Raw genomic sequence first — 24,083 nt, 5'->3', positions numbered from 1 at the left:
AGCCCACTTTATGTTTCCAAGTTCTCTTAGTAATATCATCCTCCAGAAGTTGCCCCCAATTACCTGTTGATGCTGTTCTTCTGTGCTAACATCTGCCAGTCCTTGCCTTTGGCATTGGGGGTATCAAATGTAGCACAAATCCGCTGTCTGATGGAGTAGGGAATTTTGAAGGCTTTGGGGCCAGTCTGTGCAGGAAAAGTGCTGTCCTCTTGTGCAAAGAAAGTGATGGCTTCTCGTTCACTCTATAAACAAAATAAGGAACACATGATCAGATCCATCTGAAAGCAGTCCTGATTAACACTTTTGTTTTTTAAGAAAATCTGAGTTAATACACATGCACAAAATGCTTGCCTGTTGTGACGGACTCTAAAATACATTGATAAGTTCCTCTTTCTTCTAAGATAGTAAAGAACTTCTCTAGTAGCCTAATAAATTGTGTACTGGAAATTTACAACAGCCTTTTCCACTTGGGGGAGTCACAATAACCAGCTTCCACCATTAAAAGAGCTGTCAGGTGACAGCAGAATTAGACTCTTTTTTTTTTTTCCTGCTCTCAGGGCTAGATCTAGATTCAGCTTCTAGATACCAAATGACAGATTTCAGTTCAGAGTAAGGAATGGCCCTCTGATAGTCATAACTGACCAGTGATGAACAGGCTGATTAAAGGAGCTGACTAGGAAATGCCTTGTATGATTGTATGCCTACAAAGGTATGATTGTATGTTGATTACCTTAATTGTGTTTTTTATCCTCTAGTCCTAAAGTTGTGTGATTTTATAATAAATACCTTTATTTCAAAATTAAAATTATTTCAGAATTAAGTTGCTTTGGTATAACAGAGCCAGCCTTCAGTCAGAGTAACATATAGCTAGCTTGTATAGTGGTATGATAAGGAAGGCTCCTGCCTGCTGCCTGCCTACCTGCTTCTGGTTTAAAGCTGTCCAGTAAGAATTTGTCATTTCAGTACTAATCCTTATCTCCAACATGAAACTCCACAGAAATGTGCCAGGCTGCACTGGTTGCTAATAAGTTTAAGTGGACTAACAAAATATTAAGGAATGAAAATATCTGACTGAATCACTTCCATGATCATAAGACAAAAGGACTTTGCTGATGTAATTCATACTCCTAATCAATTGACTCTGAATCAATTGAGAGATTTTTCTGGGTGGGCCTGACCTAATCAGCTGGTCCTCAAATGAGATAGGAGATAGCGCTTGGTGTCCAGAGGCACCTTTTCTCCTGGCCTAGAGAAAAGCAAATAGCCACTTTGTGAAGTTCCTATAGAGGGGGCCATGTGTCTAGGACCTGTGGGTGGCTTCTGGGAGCAGAGAGTGACCTCTGGCCAACAGCTAGCAAGAAAATGGAGACCTTAGTGCTAAAGCTATAAGGAACAAAGTGGTGCCAACAACCTGAATAAACTTGGAAAAGGACTCTGAGCTCCAGGCGAGGACATGCCCTGGCCAACACTTCGGTTTATAATAAATAAGAGTTGTTTTGTGCTTCTAAATTAGTGGTAGTTTGTTACACAGCAAAAGAAAACTAATCCAAGGGGCAATTAAAGCATCAGATCTGGGATTGGGTTAAGGGACTAGTTAGAATTATTTAAACTCCAAGAAGCTCTCCCTTGCCTTAAAACGTTGCCTGTTGTGCCCTCCAAGTCAATACACGCCCTTCCTGCCCTCCCCGAAATCCTGCCCTAATGCCTCTTCCAATTATTAAATATATTCCTAATGTGGGCACCACAGCCATGGTGGCTGTTTTCAGCTGGCAGCCAGGCTCACATAAGTATAAACAATCAGACTTGGTAGGTTGCAAATAGAGTTTCTTAAATATGTTAATCGAGAAAACTGGTTGACCCAGAAATTCCATTAATGGTTAATAATGATTTTTCTCTTTCTGTAACTATTTAACACAGTTGCATTTTAAGGGCTCTGTTTTGGGAACAAAATGCCTTAATCCACCAGTTCCAAAAGGGTGTCTCAGAAGAGATCCCGAGAAATGGCAGTCTCACGGTCACACAGGTGAGAACTGCTGAATATCACATGCTTTTCTTAGAACCTCAAAGTACATGTTATCATATTAACAGATTCTTCTTACTGGTTTTAGTTATGTTCCTGGAATATTATGAAACAACGTTCGTCAAAACTATTCTAGTACTTGAGGTTGTCATAGTATAACATAAACAAACATCGTTTTTAGAACCAGAAAGACCTCACTTTGGAGTAAAACTCAACACTTCCTGGTTCAGTGACCTTGGATGCTACCTTATGTATCTCAGCCCCAATTTCCTAATCAGTTATTTTGCATTTGTATAGACTCCACAGAGGTTATGAAACCTGGAAAAATTCATCCAAGTGGTTATCGACATAGGTGAAACTAGAATTCTGACATCCTAACAACTATAACAGTGCTTATTTCAACATACCACCCTGTTTCAAGACAAGTGCCAAGAAACCTACAGTGCTGGGTGGTTAAGGAAAACGTTTTCTGAGTACAGTAGGAAATACTTCACGGGGAAGGCATTTGAGTTGGCCTGAAAGATACATAGGCATTAAATGAACAGAAATTAGGTGGATAGGTGGTTATTTCAGGCAGAGTGGACAATTCTGTTCTGATATATTGAATGGTTATAAAATGAACCAATTCGGCTTCTTACTGCTTAAAATAGGTTACAAGAGACATCATTTTTATCATGGTTTGTAAAATTTCCTCTAGCCTCTAAAAATGCAAATCAAATAGGAATAGTATCCTTGCATATTTTCTGACTTAAAGCTATGATAGAAACTAGAAGGAAATTTTCTATTCTGTGCAAGTTATCATGGTAGCTGTCATCATAAAATGACACAAAAGGGTCTTAATGCCAAAGACATGGCTTATCAGTGAAACTGAAAACACTGAAGTGTCCTTGCTGAAGGATCCCAAGAGACAGAATTGGCCTCTGAAAGCCCTCATGGTACCCATAAATTGTTGACCAAGCTCTCTCTTCACTGTGGGCAGAAGAAAAACCATCTTGATGCATGGTATCTTCAGAAAAAGCTGAACAAGGTGGTCTTATTTGAAGGTGAATAAAGTATTAGACTGAGTCTAAAAATAAGTAATTTTTCAATTTACTACATGTTAATAAGTGGGTCCCCATTTCCCTCTTAAAGTTTTCAAATTTAAATATTTTCCATGCATAATGATGATACTTTATGTAACATTTATGATGTATTCTAAAGGACATCTGGGCCAAGTAATAAGAATCCTGTAGATACATCACATTTTCTGATTGTTTAAATTAAATATGCAGAGGAACAGTAGATTTTCATGCTCTGCACATCTGAGATAAGCAGATGTAAGCTGGTAAGCTAAGGGACTTGTAAATCAATGAGAAATTCCAACTATTCTGTCTATTGTAACAGACAAATTATCCCCCAACTTCCAACACTTTTGGAAAAAAGATAAGAGAAATGCTTGAAGGGAAAATTGTAACATGCAAGATTCCTTTAAGTTGTTTATACTAAAAAAATGCATTAATAATGTTACTTTAATAAGGAATGATGAAATAAATTACTTGGGAATTTTTCCCTTCTCTTCAATATTTGCAAAACCGTTTTATTCCAGTCTATAATTTTAGGCTGTTGATACTGTTGCTTTATTGGGATATTGATTGGCAATAATCATTATGTAATTCCATAGGGTTAAATTTAAGAGGAAAAACTTGCTTCTAAAGACTGATACAATAATGACCACTCTAAAGAAAACAAAAAAGATACATTATCTTGGTCACAAAAATAACTTTTAAATATGAAGGTGATATGAAGGACTGGGTTTATTTGAAAAATCACTTAGATAAGAGAGATGAAGAGATATGTCAGGGATCAGGCTGAACATGATGGATCAAATGCCTTCGATGAGGATGATTACTGCCTTGACTTAAATATTTGAAGCAGTATTTAAGATAGATATCTTACTGCTATTGATATATAAAATCAGTATTTCAGATCTAAAGTATTTTATATATCTTAAATCTTGATCTTATATATATTATAAATGTTAATTTGATGAATTTATCTTACTAACATATTAAACCACCTAAATGTAGTCTTTTTCTGCCTAGGGGACATGAAGTATAATGCGCTTTAAAAGTCGGTCTGTTATTCCTAACTCACTAATAGCGACCTGTGTCTAGAGTTCTAGAATGTATCCTGCACCTCCTCAGGTCGTCCCAATATCTCAGCATTTTCTGCATCTTCACTTTTGCTGAAACCATTTACCAAAAAATTAAGTCATTTTTAGGAAAAAGAAGACAGGTTTCTTTTTCTTTTCTTTTTTTTTTTTTAAGATAGAGTCTTGCTCTGTCACACAGGCTAGAGTGCAGTGGCATGATCTTGGCTCACTGCATGGTCCCAATCTCCTGACCTCGTGATTTGCCCACCTCAGCCTCCCAAAGTGCTGGGATTACAGGCATGAGCCACTGTGCCCAGCCAAGAGGGCAATTTTTATTCATCAGATGTATCACCAGATGCATGTCTTTCCTGTGAGTCAGACAATCCCAGGATTAAATGGGTTTGAGCAATCATTCAACCAAGACATCCATTTGTTTGCAGAGCTATGTGTAGGATCTCTATTATAGAATGAACAGTTGTAGTTCATCACACAGATGGTTACATCCAATTCTTTCTTTTGAAGAAAGAACTTCCAATTTTCATATATTTTCAGGTACTTGAAATCATCACTTGGTGCTATGATGTTTGTCACTAGTACCTGAGCCCCCAAAGAGAAGTCATATTATGAACAAGGCCCACAGTTAAAGCTAATCCATAAGATGGCCTTGATTGGGATCAAGGAGTAGTATAGCGGGGTAGTCAGACTTTGATCCTGAAGTTAGGTCTCTGAGTTGGGTACTGTGGCTCCACTTACTTCCTTAAGAGTTCCATGATCTTTGATCTTGGACAAGAAAGTTGATGCCTTTGAGACTTTTATAGCAGGTAAAATTGTGATAATACTCATACTTAACCCACAGAGCTTTGATGGTTGAATGACAAATATGAAAGCAAATGAAATGATAGCTGAAATATAGTGGCTTACCGAAGTTATTAGTCACCTTCTGACATAAAAAATGAGAGCAAATTAGACTTGTCTAAGGAATACAGTTTATCACAAAGTGAAGAAGACAACCTGGGCCAAATTTTGCAGCAATGCTTGAAGCAATTAATAAAGTGATCCTTAAAAGGATCAAAGGGTTAATAAAGCCTCCAAAATGTAGCAGCCCTCAAACTGGATGACTATAGTCTAACAATAAATATTGAATTATTATTCTGATACTTGCCTCTCATTATCAAGAGATGTTATCTTCTGCAAGGCATTTCTAAGTGACTGTAAACTAGTAAAGCATTAGAAAAGAAATTGGAGAATAAACAATAAGGTTGTATTTATTAGCTAATTTTCCTTTCAAGCACTTTAAGAATTTATTAAACAGGGAGCAAAAATACTTGTCACATCCTGCAATAGCACACGTTGATCACTAATATCTACATGCATTCACAAACAAAAACCTTTAAACCTGAACTCTTTTCTTGGCCTGTTAATAGATATCTAGGGCAATTTGGATGAGAGAGGTCTTTTATGTGATGCCTTTTCATATCTACCTTCTGAATGCCAGCTCTTCTCAGATTTTCTTTTTATTTTTAAAACCTTCCTAGAATTTTTATTTTACTTTGAAATGTATCATGTGAAAAATACCATCACTGTTCAAGAAAGAGCCCCTAAAAATATCCTACCCCAGGTTTCCAGATCTACCTTCTCCATCAAAACTACTTGAGCACATAATGCTAACTGGCAATAATGAATGCAAATAGTGCATAAACATGTCAATTAAGACAGCTATCAATTTTAAGGCACAATCCTTTGGAAAGCCATCTACTTTTCAGAAAAACTATTTGGGGAATTAGCAATACTCATTTTGCATAAACAATGAATTCAAATGAGAATAGAGAGAAGGAAAATTTATAGCTGTGGAGCATTATTCCAAGAAAAAACCCTGAAATTGAATTACATGTATATAAATGTGTTCAATCTTCTGCCAAGCCTAAATTTATAAATATATATGTTTATATTAATAAATGCATATATGTATGTATATGCATATATTTATAAGTGAGCAAAATATGTATGTTTTCCTGCACTAGCCTGTAATGACCTGGAAACTGCCAAACAAAAGCATCACAATCCCTCTGCTAATCTTTCCCTCTATCCCATTCAGGAAGGATGGCTATTGTCTACTTTATAAGCTTATGTTCAAACCCATGAAGTCACTTGGTGCTTTAGCACAAATTAGAGCCATGGTGGAAATCAGATGTCTTTTCTTCAAAAGGTTCAAGTGAATTCTCCCTTGACTGCTACTTTAACTCTACCTTTCAATACTCATCTGACCTGGTTAAAGTCCTATTTCTCTTTGCACTTGCATTTCCTTACCTTGTAGAATGAGGTCCTTCTTATATTATTGTATTGGAATGGGGTAATGGAAATGTGGATGTACAGAATTCTAAGCCTGGAGGGCATGAGAAACAGTAAGACAGGGAGTCCAGTCACTGGAGATAAAATAACACATATAGGGCAACTGACTTCTGGAAAACTAGTCAGAACCAGTAGAAAAACAGTCTGAGGGTAGCTTTGTGCCTCTATGTGGCATGTGTCTCAACTGTACCATCTGGCTTCAGTCTATAATGAATCTCAGCTGATAATCCAAGCCTGCTGTGGACTGAGGCTTCTTGCTATTTTGTGTATCAAAAGCCTGGTACCAGTTCCTTCCTCAAAGTTACCTTCTTTAGTTCAGTCCTTGGCCTGAAACAAGGTTTACTTTCCCTTATCAGTAATGAAGATTAAGAGTTTGTGCATTTTGAAGCTCTTTCAGAAACTGAACAGCACTGCTGGTAGGGATAGCTTTATTACTCTCATCATTCTTCAGAAAGAGGGTCAAATGAACTGTAGATGAAGGACTCACCTCTAGGATTGATGTCTGCACTTGGAGGATCTGTTCATGGCCTTTGAGCTGCCGAATGCAGATTTTGCAGGACAGCTGTGTAGTAGTGGGCGTGTAACGCTCCAGGGAGAAGGCACAGTGCAGGGGCTGCCGGTTACTGCACCACACACGGGAGAACGGAACTTCCTGCAGGGGAGAGGGAGAGAAGGGAGGTATGGTGTGCAGAGCCTGGCTGAGATGAATTAGAACAAGAGAGACTTAAAGCAATGATGATGATGATGATGACGACGATCTCAGCGGAGATAATTGCCTAGGCAACTTTGGTGGAATTGTTGTAGAAATAACGTTTCAGCAAATGCCAAGCAGCACAAAAGTAATTAATATCAATTCCAAATAACATTTGAATTCCAAAATCACACTGCAGGAGCTCAGATTTCACTTGGTGACACACAATTAGAAAGAATGCCATCAAAAATTATCATTTTGCTTTCCCCACTTGGAAAATATTTTCCTTTGGAAGACGCCTATAGGCCATGCTTCTACTTTAGTCTAGGGTAGGATGCTATCTTTTCACTTAGGTAAAAATTATGCTAAGGAACTGATTGGTCAAAACTTAATCCCATATCACAAACTCATGCAGAATTGTGAGAACACAATATTGCTAATGTATCCAACATAAAAATTAATACCTAGTACAAAATCACACACATATACACACAGCCAAGGAGAAAGAGAGAGGGAGGAAGGAGGGGAGAGAGACAGTGGCAGAGGGTGGGGAGAAAGACAGATAAACACATATACAGGGTCATCCCACAGTGATCTAGTTTGTCAATTCTTCATTTGCTCAATTTGTCCATTCAACTGTAATGTATAAAGGGCCTGCTAATGACCACTATACTAGGTAAACAATAAGAAACAATAACAGATTCAGTTCCCCACTCTCAAGGGACTTACTGACAATTAAAAGGCAAAAGTAACTTTTAGTCAATGAGAAGAGAACTTATAAAATCTGTAATTACTCATTTTTCCTAGTATTAGCCAGTGCTTGCCACCAGACCGTGTCTATAAAGTGAAGTAGATGTTAGTCACTGAAATTTTTTCATGTACTAAAAAGTCTCTCTCCTTTCTATTCAAATGTGGCTTGGCCCTTGGCAATGACCACATATGCCTCTAATAATCCTCACGCTCACCTTTTCCTTTATTTCCCACCTTATTATTTGCTCCTTTACCTGTTGCTAAAATAGAGTTTTCTGTAATACTAGAACTGAAAAGTGGCAAGACAGGTATCAAGTCTGGAAGTCTGGAGCCCTGAACTATGACTGGTGATGAAGCCAGTACATGTCATGAGACTGAAGAGCATGATTAAAATGATCTGTTCCCTTAGAGAAGCTATGAGTTACCTAGTTATTCCTGAGCCCTTATGTGGACACTTGTTTAGATACCTTGTTTCCTAATTTTCTCTATAGAAATCTTCAGATTTTTATTTTGGATACTTTCTGGTGGATTCAGGCAGGAGGGATGGATGGACTTTAGATTGCTGTGAACTTGAAGAGAGGAGTGCTAGCTCTAAGGGGATAGGACATAACAAAAGCAAATATTCTACCATGCATCTCAGCAATAAATGTAAGAATTTTCTGGGTTGTTTTGTTTATTCTTAATCCTGAACCAAAGGAAAAGTGGAATCTCAAGAAGGATACAGAGAAGGTCTGTAGGTGGGAAACTATCTAGCATTTCATGGACTTCATTCCTGTGCCTGATGTGGGCTGTTAGTATGAAACTCGAAGCTTTGCCATTCTCTATTCTTCCCCATGTGGCAGGGGCTAGAAGCCTCCAAACTGCATTTTATAGGCTCCCTTGCTGGAAAAAGTTCACATTTCCATCCTGCCCATAAGAGGTACTCACGCTAGATTTGGAAGGGAGAGGAAGTGCAGAGACCATCACTGCCCCGCTAACAGGCAGACCCGAAGGCTTCTATTGACAGCCCAAGAAAGGTGTGCAGGGGCTCCTGGATATTCCCTGGAGAATCCACTGCTTCAGTGCTGGTGTACTTTCCTGATATTCCTGACCTGACTGGTTTTCTAACATCACTGGTGGCTTTCTGTCACCTTGGCTCCTCACAGTGGTTTTGTAATCACATGAATCACTTAAATTTCCTCTCAGTTTGAAATGTCTTGAGTGCCTTCTGTTTTCTTGACTAAAACAATTCTTGATTTGAAAATGTTATCTTAGAAACTGATGTGAGTTGGGAAACCCTTAAAGGGGCCAGTAGAGAGCTCCAGAGGGAGGCTATTGTCTAGGGAAAATGCTGGAAGATGCACCAAGCTAAGGATCACTAAGGACGCTTTTGGTTGGAGGAAAACTTGGTTGTACCATCAGCTGATAACACATGTCCATTTAATGTATCACTTTCCCACTTTCCTCTAATATGAAAAGGTTTTACTTATGATCTCTTTTCTCCTGTGGTAGATCCTGCAGCAGAGGGCGTTTCTGATTGGTGGGGCCTCCTGGCAATGCCTATAGGAAGTCATTCTCTCTAAAATACTCCAAAATGACTTCACTTGTACCATATGTACTTACAAGTTCTGCCATTTATCCTTGTTATCTAATCTGATTCTCTTCCTAATTCTCTTGAGCCTCGTTCCACTTTATAAACCATGGGCAGTCCTTCCTCCACGTCTCAGTCTCCTACCCTTCTCTCTCTGCCTACAGTACTCTTCAAGATCCCATATGCTCACACTTGCCCCAACTGCCATCTCTCTATGGAGTACTCCAAAAACTTCATCTCTGGTATTTATTTCATTATTATCAATCCTTGGTATGATACTCTTAAGCACTACAAATAATCTTGTTTTGTCTTTACTTCTCTGGTAAATTTAACTTTTGGAAACTGATTGCCATCATCTCTCTCCCATTGTTACTCTCCTCTAATATTCTGGTTGACGTTACACTTCCATTATGGCTAACTGTAGTTACCTATTCCCAGTCTTCCTGCCTTCAAGCTCTACTAGATAGAGCAAATGAGGGGGTTGGAGCTTAATTGGAGAGGCAAACAGAAGGCAGTTGATTGGAATTATTCAGGAAATAGCACTATGGTCCCTTTTTTACCTCTAATGATGGGGGCTAGGCATTGATGTGACCAGGTCACCTAGGAACTTTGCATTTCTTACTTGAGTCTTTTGCTTGGGGGATCACAATGGTCCTTTGATGCCTGCTCTGTGAAACTCTATCTCCTGCCTGGCCTTCAAAAGCTTCTACCATCTCTTGCCCTGTACTTGTTTCTACATTATTTTTATTAGCCCTCAAATAAACTCTCTTCTCCAAACCAGTGAAGTTTTGTAGAGTTGCTTTGCACCATGTGCTTCAATGAAAGTAACCATAACATAGCACTCTGGGGTTCACAGATGCTTTTGCCTAAGGTAGTTTTGCCCAGCTAAGCCAAGTAGGAGATTTTTGTTTCCTAAAATTGAGATTTGGGTTATCATACTGTAATACAAGCAGTTGGACTTCAGGGCTAGACAAAGAATTGTGCTCAAGATGCAGCTCTTAAGCAAATGTATGTTTTCTGCAATTTGATTTGAATCCTTAGTACTGCTTGCCTTCTGAAAAAAAAAAGAAAAAAAAAGGCACTGACCACTCATTTAAGTGTGTCTTCTCTGGTATCATTTGCTAAGTTTCTTACCTTTTCCACTAAAAACACTGGAAGAAATATAAAGAAGTAATGCGTACTTCAGAGATAAATTTTTCCTGGCAGAAAGACATGAGAATCAGAACCAAAAACAAAAAAAAAACCAAAAAACCCTCTTCTCTCTTTCCATTCCATTGAACACAATCCAAACATATTAAAAATCTGATTTTAAGACAGTATCAAAGGAATATTTTTTATTGTTGACTTGAGTAGCAACTGCCAATAGCATTCAACAAAACATTTTAAAATAATAGAATTAGAAGCACTGTGATGAGTGTGTTTTCAGGGCAATCATCTTCACTTTCATTTATTCAAAAACAAAAACTAAAATCACCAACAAGCTTGCTGAGCTGAGAGGAATTATGTGGAAAGTGATATGGGAGGAGAAAGTGTAGCAAAGTTATGGGTGTTTAAAGAATTCCGGAAATATTTTCATTTTGACTCCTATTATAATTAGGTTCCTAGCAGATGGAGAGAATGTAAATCATATCTTAGCGGGAGACAGACACCGGGTTCTCCAAGATACACAGCATGTTGGAAAGACAGCTGCTTTTACCCTAGGGAGGTGACAACTTGACTTTGTATTTTGTTGGCTTTTAAAAATAAATTAATAATTTGCTGTATTATGTTTATTATGGCTTCCCTACCCCACAGCCAGCAAGGAATAAAGGAAAGTGATTTAGGAGCCCTCAGGTCCCAGCAAGGAATAAAAGGAACCAATTTAGGTGCTCTCAGGTCCCAGTAACCTATTGAAAGTAGAATTATTTACCTCCCAGAGGAGGGTCGCTAATTCTACAGATGGGAAAAGTACATAACCTAATCGTGGTAGAGTCTTAGGTACTGACAAGAAAATGGGGAATAATGAATTGTTTACTTGGGAGACCAGCACTGTGGGCCTCAGGTGTGTTTGAACTAAGGTCAGTGGTTGCTACCACAGTGAGATCTCAGAAGAGCTGACATAGCCTTTCCGACTTCTCACCCAACATACCTGGCTTCAAAAGCAATGACATCCATAAACTAATCCTCCAGAACCTAAATCGACAAGATTTAAAATCTAGTTGGTCCTTCAATGTACAGGCTCTCATGGCATACCTCTGGGCCCAACCTTGAACTCACACCATTCTAAAAACATTTCTCATGCAGTTTGTTGGTGTCGGATAGGGAAAACATTATATGCACTGGGTATCTCCCCAGCTTGTACCTTTCTGGGAAATTCCACCTTTCCCAGAAGAAAACAGGAAAGTTGCCTAGTAGAGTGGGGTTTGGGTACCAATTGGTAATATGTTGACTACCCGATTCCTGAGTTGAAATTAGAGAAAGGGAGATTCACCAATTGAAGGAGAGACCTATAAATGATGTCAGGAATAGTGTGATTTTCTATCTCCACAATAGCTCTCTGGGATAGCAAGAAACAGGCCCTGTTAGTTCCTAACCACTAAGCCCTAATGAAAAGCCATTCTCTATTATCCACGCCAAGTTTGTCAGTGCACATGATGTTCTACATGAGGTTCAAGCAGGCTGAACACAAACCCTCCCCTAAGTGCTTTGCATCTAATGCCCAGAGCAAACACAGCATGGCCATTAAGCCAAGCACAATATGCATTCACACAAGCTGAGGGATTTCAATGATGATGAGGGGCAAGAAAATTGGTGGTAGGGGTGGCGAAGAGAAAGGAGGAATAGAGCGGAAAGCCATTTGGGGTAAGAAAAATGAGGTGGAAATGAAAACTCAGTGGCAAGCCTCCTGATGCAGAGAAAATTAAATTGTTTCTCAGCCTTCCAAGACTCTTTCAAATTATGCTCAATTACAAAAGGCAAATATTTATACATGGTCGCAACTTCCATGTAATCCAACCCATCCCAGCAGTAAACCTTGCTGGGTTTCCTTGAAAGCCAATGTCCTCTGGCTTTGGCTGGTCCTGTTATTCCCTCTGAGGTCAGTAAGCTCTTAGCCTCCTAAGCCTCTTCTTCCTGGGGCTCTCTTCAGTATCACTGGTGTCAGAATTATTGTTTAAGTGATGCTGCAAGATAATGGTTCTTTCATCTGATTTTTTATCTCCAAGCATTAAACTTAATAGTTCACTTTGCACTGAGTCGCTTGTGTCACATCCAGTGAAATGAGGCCCTTTTAACCTATAAAGATTAATACAGAGGAATTTGCATGACTATCAGGGCTTGTTTTAACAATACTCTGAAGTTCAATTTGGACTAGGAACTTTGAATACTGCTTACTGGGAAGCAAAGATACTTACACCTTGAATGTCATAAACAATACATTTATTCATAGAAACTTCTCTCCATCGAAAAAATGTACTGAATATTCCCCTGGCCCCCACCCCCTCAAAAATGTTCAGGGCCATGAGAGACGGTTGTGCTGCTTTGAATGCGCTAAAACTGGACAGACAGGCAATTCCTCAGGTAATAAGTCTAAAAAGTCAATAGAAAAATATTTCCCTGTCCAGTTTAAAAATCCTGAATTTTAGAAGATGGATGGTTGTTGGTTCAATTTTTTTCTAACCATCATGATGCAGTCAACGCTTCTTTGTGACTAGGCTTGTTCCCATTCTGACAAGCTGGATACCTGTGTATAGTTTTTAAAAAAATAAATGCTGCAAGGATGGAAGGTTACAAAACCCATAGGATTCTACACATTATGCTTATGGGCAAAACAAAGAAGCCTGAAAGCATTCTGTGATTCTAGATCAATGTGAGTCCACCAGAAGCTTTTCCAGAGTTAAGGAACTATCCTGTCCTTAAGCACTTGAAGCACAGATGACTGGCTTCAGAAACTATGGTAGGCTAGCTAGCTGCCTACTTTAATACATATCACTGGGAATTTTCATAGACTTCAGTGGCAGGATTGGAAGTTTAGAAGAGATCTTTTAATGCTAAGCATGTACTTGAAATAACTAAATAGGATCCAAAGAGATTCTGAGTCTTCCCAAAATGTTAAAAAAAATCTCTTTTAGGAGACATGTGTACAATAATAAGTATCTTTAGATATTTATAAAAAGGATTCTTAAGAAAGGCATGTTCTGGCCAGGTGTCGTGGCTCATGTCTGTAATCCCAGCACTTTGGGATGCTGAGGTGGGTGGATCACCTGAGGTCAGGAGTTCAAGACTAGTCTGGCCAACAATGGTGAAACCCCATCTTCAGTAAAAAATACAAACATTAGCCAGGCATGGTGGCAGGCACCTGTAATCCCAGCTACTCGGAAGGCTGAGGCAGGAGAATCACTTGAACCTGGGAGGTGGAGGTTGCAATGAGCCGAGATCGCATCATTGCACTCCAGCCTGGGCAACAGAGACTCCATCTCAAAAAAGAAAGGCATGTTTTTCCTTTGCTTTTCAATTTTTTTAATTTCTTCTTCCCATATTGCCTGATTGATTTGGAAGCAAGTACACTTCGTATAAAAAAGACAAAATCTCTTATTTTCACCTGGCTAGCCATAGCTCTCTACAATTCAAAATCATCACCTTTAAAAAGTTTCTCACTGACATCGTTTATTCATTGCTGAATATGATTAAAATGCTGTCTCATAATGAACTGATTTTAATAAAAGCAAACCAACCCACAAACCTGGCTCTATGTTGCTAAATTGGCATCTTCAACCTATATTGAGCAATGATTCCAACAGAAGAGAGGAGAAATGTCATCTCACCTAATGTGCAAGCACCTTTCTTCCCACCTGTTAGAATGCTGTGAACTTATGACAATATGTTTCACTCCCTGAGTGTAGCCAAAACTGTTACTTTTCTGTGACAGTTTTAAGATGAAATCCATCCTTTATAGAAAGAGGAAAATCAAGCTGACCCTTGCCGGGGTCTGTGACATGCTTGCTGGTTAAAGCAAAGCTGTTTCTGTTAGAAACCCGTTTGGCCAGTACCTGGCAGGCAGTGAATGGTTTAATTCTCCAGAGGAATGGGGGAATATCAAGGACAGAGATCTGAAGACTAAAGGTATTCCCTTTGAAATGCAGCAACTTTGGTTCTTCCAGGAGCTGTCCACCTTGATGCCTTTCATCTGAAACCACTTCCTATAGGAAAAGAAAAAGAAAAGAGGATCAATAATGAAACATCCCCCTAGGGATATGCACACTCACCACCTGTGTCTTCCACAAACGGACAGACAGTATAGGAGAAACATACTTCTTTACAGCTCCATAGCCCACAAAGTTCAGGACTAAGGATTAACCACTGATGAGTGATAAGTATTTGGTTAGAAAGAGACAATTGTTTTTTATTATTTGTGTTGCTTAGGCTTTGAACCACACTGTGCCTTTGTTTAGAACTCAAAGACCTCCCCTGCCCCCAAGCAAACTGTAATACTTCTGGGTTTCCACAACTGTAGGAATTTCACTCTGCTATGACCATAATCAAGGGATGCATTCATGCTTAACCTGACACATCATCATAGTTCACACTAAGTAGAAACAGCCCCCCCTCCACTCTGGTTCAATTTTTCTTCACGAATGCACGCATTATATTATATTTATTCTTTTGGCATAAAATAAATGTTCCAGTGTGCATGTATCATATTTATTTGTAGTAATGTTTGTAAAAGTTATTATACCAAAAGGCCAAGGAAAAATAAGTTGTTTATCAAGTTAGCTGTAGCTCAGGAAAACAGAAATCAAATTCCCGAGGAAACACTCCTGTGGCTTTCACTGAATATAATACAAACTTAATCCGTATACATTCTGTTGAGCAAACCATTCATTGGTTCCAAATTTGTGGTGTTGAAATCACATTGGAGAGATGATATAACAAACAGAGTAACAAAACAAATACATATTCAGTGAATTGGTAAATGACTGCGTGGGGTTGAGGCTTCCAAAGTCCATTTTTGAAATCACCATTAATTGACATTATTTCCTTGAAGAGCTAGGAGAAATTAAAAACTGAATTCCTTTGTCTTATAATCTAGATTCTAAAAAAAAAGGCTCTTAGAAAACAAATAGGTTTGTAAACACAATAAAACATACATTTCAATTATCAATGAGTAAAAACACCTTTACCAGTTATCTTAGCCGTCTCTTGTCCATAAGTAGAATGACAGTAACAAAAACATTTTTGACGAAGAAGCCATCCAAGTTTTATCCTTCAGGTACACATGAACTATTAATAGGTTGCTACTATCTTTTTCCAGGACGAAATCAGTGGCATTTTCTCCAGCTCTTTGGTGGTGTTTGTGGGTAGGGTGTTTCTTGGGGCCAAAGGTTCTGTGGTAAACTAGCTGTGATGGTAGAAATGTTCTTTCTACATCTGCATGGTCCATTATGGTACCCACTGGCTACAGTGGCTACTAAGTACCTGAAATGTGGCTAGAGTGACGAAGGAGCTGAATTTTTAAATTTAATTAAAGTTAAATATCCACATGTGATTAGTAATGACCATACTAGACAGTACAGTGCTAGGTAATTGATGATCCTGTTGACTTCAGAGTTGAACATGATGACGTGGTAGCCAATGTCTGGTGGGGGCTACAAGGAATGGAAGAAAAGAGGCACTATGGGCAGGATAGGAAATTAATTATAAATGCCTACTTGGGTGAGACATTAGGCAGTTTCTGGTCACTGGTTCCTTCTTTGAGATTTACTAAATTTCCAACAGAGTTATGTTGGAGCTGAACACTGGGTGTGTAGAAATGAAACAATCTCTGCCACCAAGAAACTTACAATATTAAGAAAGGGTCAGAACACTAGGCATTGATTCTAATACAGTATCTAACTATTACTATACATGTATGCCCAGGAGGTTAAGGAAGACAGAAGGTGCCCATGACCCAGATGGGAGGGGAGACCAGGAAAAGAATATGGGAATTATTAGAGGAGACAGTATTTGAGCCACATTTTGAAATAAATGGAGGAACTGGCCACTTGAAAAGGAAGGAGAGGACATTCCAGATGCTGAGCAGGACATTCACAGGCATGGTGGCTAGACAGAGCTGGGATGGAAGGTTGGGGTGGAAAGTGTGTGATTGGAGATGATGAAAATCTAGGGCAGAAAACAAATAATGAATTCTTACTTGCTATGCTAAGGACTTTGTATTTTATTTTTGAGTAATGTTGCTCTGGTTTTAAGGTGCATTAAAACTCTGGGTGACCTCATATAATCAAAAGAATACCAATTTCATAAACTGAAGATAGCAGCATAAAATTCTAATCACATTTCTGTGTGGTCTTGGGCAAATCATTTTCTTTAGACCTCAGTTCCTTACCTGAGTTTATTTATAGCGAAACAATATAATTAATATGGTAATATATTAACCAATATTAACCTCTTCTTGCAATTCTGGTGCAAGATTAGAAACAAGTACGAACAAGAAATGTGCTTATTAAGACCATATTAAAGCCATAATGTAACAGTAACTCTTCTAAGTGTATTTGAACTAGGCTTTCTCAAGTATACCCTTTTCCTTAAATTTAATTTTTTCTTAATGAATATGAAGTAGTCATTACCAGGAAAGGAAGTGACTTGGCCGAGATCATGTGTTACTTATTGTAGTGCTAGACTATCTTGTTATTTAGAAACTACACAGAATTGTTCTATTTAGAAGAGAATTTAAGATTTAGAGCACCAAGTACCTTATTTACAGATGAAAACATGAAGTCCCCTGAAGAAAGTTATTTGCCTAAAACCACATAGTTAATGGGAGAGCTGAGACTAGATCAGGGTAACTTGAACATGGTCCAGTGTTCTTTTCTCTCAGATTTCCCTGCCTTTTCTTATTACTATGCTTGATATGTTTTTAAAGAGTCATGTGAAGTTCAGGCTGTTATTAACTCTGTCCCATAAATAATTTTTCATCGGTGCAGGATATATGTATAAGATGACATAAGTCCATCTGTATTTGCCCTAGAATTAAATATACTTTCTAAACACAGAATGGAGAATATTAAGAATTTTAATAAGGCCAGGAGTGGTGGCTCAAGCCTGTAATCCCAGCACTTTGGGAGGTTGAGGCGGGTGGATCACAAGGTCAAGAGATCGAGACCATCCTGGTCAACATGGTGAAACCCTATCTCTGCTAAAAATACAAAAAATTAGCTGGGCATGGTGGCGCGTGCCTTTAATCCCAGCTACTCAGGAGGCTGAGGAAGGAGAATTGCCTGAACCCAGGAGGCGGAGGTTGCAGTGAGCCGAGATCACGCCATCGCACTCCAGCCTGGGTAACAAGGGTGAAACTCCATCTCAAAAAAAAAAAAAAGAATTTTAGTAATAGGTATCTGCTTATAATTATCATGGAAGGGTACCTTTTTAAGTTCTGCTTAGGGCCTCAAATTTAAATACAGCATGATTTATATTTTGCTCTTTTAGCTTACTCATTAAATCTGCACATATTGAGCCAACAATATACAATTAACATTGTCTTGTAATCTTGTACAAGATATTAAGCAATTATAGTTATTCTATAACAAAGCAATTATTAAAATGAAAAAGCCCAATAATGAACTAATAATTGTATTTATAAATTTGTAAAGGCACAATTGGCTTCAAAGTTAAATAAATAGACTCCTGAGTACTAGCTTTAAAATACTCTTCAAATACAGTGGATTGCACTTAACAGAGTTCCCTGTGTTTATTGTATTATACTAGGGCTAGGCCTTACTATTTGTAAGCGTTTCTTGGATGATTCTGATGACCAGCCAGGTATAGACAACTTTGCTTAGCTAGTTCTAAATCACTCACATGGATGAATCGTCCCAAGAGTGAGGCTTGGTATTCATTTGATTTTTCTAATCTGCCCTCTTTATGACAAGGACCTCCTGTTAAATACCACGTTCCATTGTTAAACTGATAATCTGAGTTAATGAAACTAGGAATTAGGGTCTGGACAGTTTCTTGTATATAAAATGCACCTGAAGGCTCTGGATGGTGGTTTTTCTCTGCATTCTACTCCATCATTTTACACTGGGGTTGCAAGTCATCCAGTTCTAGGAGCCGTAGCCAGGAAAAACTTGTGCTTTGTGCCTCATTGAGCTCTTTATGTTGATTTAATCTGACAAGCAGCAATATTCAGGTGTGCTTCAAGGATACTAAAATAGGCAGGCTGAATTTACATATTTATGAGACAAAACTGTTTGAACTTACACACACACACATTAGGTCGCTATGGTGTTTTCCTTTCACACACACACACACACACACACACACACACACACAATTAGGTCGCTATGGTGTTTTCCTTTAAATGCTTTACATGAACAATATTTCCCAAGATTGCATTATTGATAAACACAAGAACTACATCTGGAGGAAATCCTTTGAAATTAGATTCTAAATCCACGTTAATGCCAAGTAAGTAATGAGCACCAAGAGGTGCTACATAGGAGTTCTGGGAACAATGGCAATAAAACAACAACGAAAAACAAAAAAAAACCTAGGTTTTTTTTTTTTTTCTATTTTCATTCTTAGGAAAGCAAGGAATTAAGCAGTTACCCTATCTTATCTATGTCAAGGTTTATCTGAGGGGCGTGTGTAATAAAAGGCAAAACCAGGTCTTAAAATGTTACGGCTTTGAAGATATATCACCATTTCCCAATCTTTGGCTTGAATTTATCAAAGGAGGTCATGTCAAACACACAAAGGTAAAGTGGCAGCCCTAATTATTACAGAAAAACAAAGCAGGGAGGACGAGAAGTTATTTACTCATTGTCTTCTTACTCTTCTTTTCACCTACCTACAGGCAGGTGACGTTTTTATCTTTTAAAAACATAGCAGATTTTTCAGAGACAGCTTTAGATGTGTTTATCAGAAGAGATCTTCAGAAATCTGAAACTAACTATGTCTTAGCCAGATATATGAGGTATTTTGTTTTTGTCAAAGAAATTGCTACTATTACTCAGATAAGCTACCCTGAAAGCAAATGAGACTCAAATCAAATAGCCCTGTATGGGGTACACGGAAAGAAAGGACTACAAATAGAGAATGTCCCTATTTAGATACTGAAATTATATCAAGGAATATTCTATTGGGAGCCCCTTATATTGACTGGTCCCCACCCAGTTTTGAGAGGACAGGTGGAATTGAGTCTCTACACGCTCCTTCTCGCAAGGTCTTCCAGGGAGAGGGTAGGCATTTAAATGTTTTATGGGATACAATCTCCCAGTAAGACATGAATGAAATGAAAGATGCAACCATGCACTTAACCCCAGCTTCCTTGTGGTTAAGAGTACAGTTAGAGTTGCGTGCATATCTGTTATCATTCTTTGAGATATGAAAGATGCACTGCAATAAATACAGCAGCTGTCACAACCATGCTCACATCGACTTCCTAATTACAACAAACATATCATTATAACAGCGGTTGAAGCACATTCCAGGGTGGGCAACTTCTGCAGAAATGCTCCACCAAAAACTGCTTACTGATTGACTGTGATTAAGAAGTCAGGGTTCTTTGAAGATTGAAGAAGTCAGAGTTCTTTGAGGATTGCAGAAAATGTTATTACCATATACTATATTTTCAGCTTACACCCCACAGAAGATGGGAGAGCTAAATATTAATTTGTGAGGTCTTTTAGGGGTTCAAAAAGGAACTGTTTTTAAGACTTTCCTAAAATAGAACTGTTTTAATGGGTTCTAATTTCCTCCTCCAATTCAGTATCACATATGAAACCATCACAATATGAAACAAATTATTTGGGATATGCAGTGATTAAAATAAATCTATGCAGAAGGCCCTGAACACATTCACTTAGCAAAGTAAAAATCCAGAAAGCAAGACAGTTTCAGAAACTGAGACTGAGGAGTAAATGGCTGTTTCCTATACTAGGAAGTCACAGTTCAGAAAAGCCACAAGTTTCATTTTAATCCATATATGGGCCAGAAAACTTATCCAAGCAAGGTTGATGATCTTTCAAAACCCCAGAGGGGATACATGGCCTTTCTGCTCATGACAGCTGTCATATACATCCTGTCAATAACAAGCACAACCAAACACAGCTTTAAAATGAGTTTTATTTGCAGTAATAGGAGAGAGAAAGAATCACTGGAGGTAAAATGACATTTCTATTGAAAAACATTTCTCTGAAGTGAAATTAAAGAGTTTTACTAATTTAAGAAATACCTCTCTATGATGAAATACATTTAGATTCAATTAGAGGGAGAATAACAAACATTCTCCCTAGTACTAAAAAGATTCTATTACCAACCAGAAATGAATAGTGGTTTGAAAAGCTACGTTTAGGGTGTCTTCATGACGTCCACAGTAATTTGTATTCATCTGTGAACAGTGGAGCCATGGTAGAATATGGTAGCAATGAACAGAGATGAAAATAGATGATCTGAAAGTCACTGAGAAAAAGCTCTTTAAGTACACATCTATCTCACTACTGTATACATCAGCAGGGAGACCATTATTCAAAGAAAACTCCAAACTGGTTAGAGGGCTGACTTCCAAGGCAGTTGTGTGAACAGCTCCACGCAGGCACAGTAGTCAGCAGTGGGTTATCTATATCAGCCAGGAGATTGCAAATCTTCCATGATGCTCCATGGTTACTCCAGTTTACTCAGCCTTTAAAATCTGGCTGAGTTACTAAACACTCAACTTGAGTCATGGTGCATTTTACAACTGGTTAGTGATAGTAGTGACCCCAAGATGAACCCTCTATTTAAGATATTTATTCTTTATTTTTGCTTTCTGAATATCTGTTAAATATTTTCTTTTGGAGCAATTTTTTTACTGGGGGGTGGGGAGTGCAGAGGAAAAGTATTAAATGACAATTGCAGGAGGAAGTTTAACCACTTACACTGAAGTGTCTAATTCCACAAAATGGCACACCTCTGAAAGCAGCTCCTTTCATGAGTAGCCAAAGATGAAGCATGCCCTTCACAATGACCTGTGCTACTTAAGAGATACTCAGGGGTGGTTTGGGAACACAGGCTGGTGCTATGTCACTTTTACTGGCTTATTGTTCAGGAGTGAAGTCATGGTATTTTTTCTACTGGTAAACGTGAGTTTTCTAGTTAAGTGTCTTGAAATCTAGTTACTGAGAAAATGCTCTGCATAATGGACTTAATGACCCAAAACTGAAATAGCAGGGATCTGGAATGAGGTGTGTCAGGAGAGCTGTGCTGTTTGTTTGGGCAGAGCTACACAGGCATTCTGCGTCATCCTTGCTGCTATTAATAAACGTGCAGTCTTCCTGAGTAGCTAAATTAAAATGAATCTTACATGATTAAAAGTACCAAAAATGGAAAGGAACCTTGAACCATCTCTGCCCTAGTAGACCTGATAATTAATAGACTATATGTCCGGGATAGAAAATGACTGCCTGGTGATAGGTATGATTTATAATTGTCGTTCCCTAACTACAACCTTCGGTTGATTCAAGCAATTTTCTCACTGCCCTCTGCACATCAAATAACTCTTTTTGTTCCTGTGGCTCATGCTATTTTTTTCTCTTGATGTCGTGTTCCTTTCTGTTATGTTCCTAAATCGCATCCCTCCATGAAAATCTGTAAAAGGCTTCTCAAAAACTCTTCTCCATTTGTGTCTCTGTTTGCTGAATTCTGACTACATTTCTGGTCAGTTGCATAATTTAGTACACAGTGTTCTGCACATGTGTTAGTTTAGCTCTTCTCTCTTCTTGAATGCCAAGTACCCCAACCCCTTTTATATTGCCGACCACACAGTAACATGTCTTTTGCTTCAATCCCAGTCAAACCAGTGGTGAAACTGCCACTGCAAAATTATAACAGAAAATTATTGCAGTGAAAGAGATCTGACCTAACCAACTTCACCTTGCTCCTAGGCCACCTCCAAGCTGTCCTTGTTCATTCCTGTGTATAGGCACTTTGGGAGGAACTTAGCTTATATTATAATTTAACTTTGAAACAATCCCCCTTCCTGCCTGGAGACTACACTGCCTTTGTAGGACTAACAAATCAGCCACAAGATTAGAAATTATGGTTTGGAAGTCTTGAAGCTGGAGGCTGCAAGATTCTGACACTCTCCAAATTGCTCCTGGGGGTAACATCACTATTGTAAATCCTAAAATCAGTGCTTGAGATATTCTGCATACCCTGTGCATGAATCAGTAGGCACCACCCTGATGAATAACTGGCTCATCTATCTTGTAGCCCCAGCCCAGGCTGACTCAGTGCAAGAAGACAGCTTAGACTCCCTAAGACTTCATCTCCAATGCAACCTGTCAGCACTTCCAATCATTAGCCCCTCCCCACCAAATTATCCTATAAAACAATGATCTGTGAATTCTTGGGGAGACTGGTTTGAGTAATAATAATACTCTGGTCTCCAGCACAGCTGGCTCTGCATGTATAACTCTTTATTGCAGTTCTCCTGTCTTGATAAATCGGCTCTGTCTAGGCAGCGGGCAAGGTGAACCCACTGGGTAGTTACTGTAGCTTGGGTTCATTTTCCAGACACTTGATAATAGAATTTTCAATTGATACTGATCTTTTGGAAAGCCCAAACTTTCATGACACCAAAAGAAAATTATTAAAACAAAGGCTGACCTGAAATGCACAAGGGGTATTGTCCACACAGTAAACTCTCAAGTTGTAATCCAGGGAGTTACAGGACATGCAGCCAAAAACCGCCACCTTCAGTTGCTTCACAGCACAGTCTGTTATTGGCTCTCCCGTGAGTGCATATGTCCCAAAGCTGTCTAGGAGCACGTGACACGCAAAGGGGTCCAAAAGGCAGTAACAGGAAGTGGATTCATCCTCCACTGACATCACTTCCTGTTGGGAAAGGTATATTTATTCTTTCATTTGGAAATAAGATGTGATTTAACCATTATATTGCCAGATCACAAATAAATAAACACACAAATATAAACATTTTTTTTCAGAATATTCCTATTGTCCCAATTTTCCTGATGTTAACCATTCCTCTTCTATCAAAATAACTGCTGATACCAAGAACTCAAGAAATGGGCCCAGCACAGTAGCTCACACCTGTAATTGTAGCACTTTGGGAGGCTGAGGCAGGCAGATCATCTGAGGTCAGGAGTTCAAGACCAGCTTGACTAAAATGATGAAACTCTGTCTCTACTAACAAAAATTAGCCGGGTATGGTAGCACAGGCCTGTAATCCCAGCTATGTGAGGGACTGAGGCAGGAGAATTGCTTGAACCTGGAAGGCAGAGGTTGCAGTGAGCTGAGATTGCACCACTCCACCTCAGCCTGGGTGATGGAAGGAAACTCTGTTTCAAAAAAAAAAAAAACCTCAAGAAATGGTTATGTTCAGTGTGTTGGAATTTCTACTTCATTGGCCGTAATAACAAAAATTACTTTGAAAGTTATATTTCTGGCTTATGCAATGTTGAGTTTTAAAAAATCTTAAACCTTATCATCAATGATCAAACTCCTTTTTTTTTTTTTACAAACATCTATTTCTTACAACTCTTTAAATATCCTTAAGGTAATATTTATGTTCCCTCAAATATTTTATCCCTTTTCATCC

At 38.6% G+C, this 24,083-nt stretch overlaps 1 protein-coding gene across 13 annotated transcripts in view; it reads right to left on the bottom strand.

The window, feature by feature from the left end:
- Window positions 1-24,083, bottom strand: part of UNC5D (unc-5 netrin receptor D) — a 560,161-nt gene that overhangs the window by 27,652 nt on the left and 508,426 nt on the right. For all 13 annotated transcript variants that reach the window (XR_004732764.3, XM_035270258.3, XM_008979310.5 and 10 more), the window contains 4 exons: window positions 23,132-23,359; window positions 14,539-14,688; window positions 6,988-7,152; window positions 64-242 (listed from right to left, as the gene is read on the bottom strand). Coding sequence is in view for 12 of the 13 variants with exons in the window: in XM_035270258.3 (XP_035126149.1) it covers window positions 64-242; window positions 6,988-7,152; window positions 14,539-14,688; window positions 23,132-23,359 (722 nt within the window). In the remaining variant the exon portion in view is untranslated. The remainder of the gene's footprint in view (window positions 1-63; window positions 243-6,987; window positions 7,153-14,538; window positions 14,689-23,131; window positions 23,360-24,083) is intronic.

This window comes from Callithrix jacchus, chromosome 13, assembly GCF_049354715.1.
Source record: "Callithrix jacchus isolate 240 chromosome 13, calJac240_pri, whole genome shotgun sequence".
In the NCBI taxonomy this organism is placed as follows: domain Eukaryota; kingdom Metazoa; phylum Chordata; class Mammalia; order Primates; family Cebidae; genus Callithrix; species Callithrix jacchus.
The sequence above is the reverse complement of the archived record's forward strand: the minus strand, read 5'-3'. Positions and strand labels throughout refer to the sequence as shown.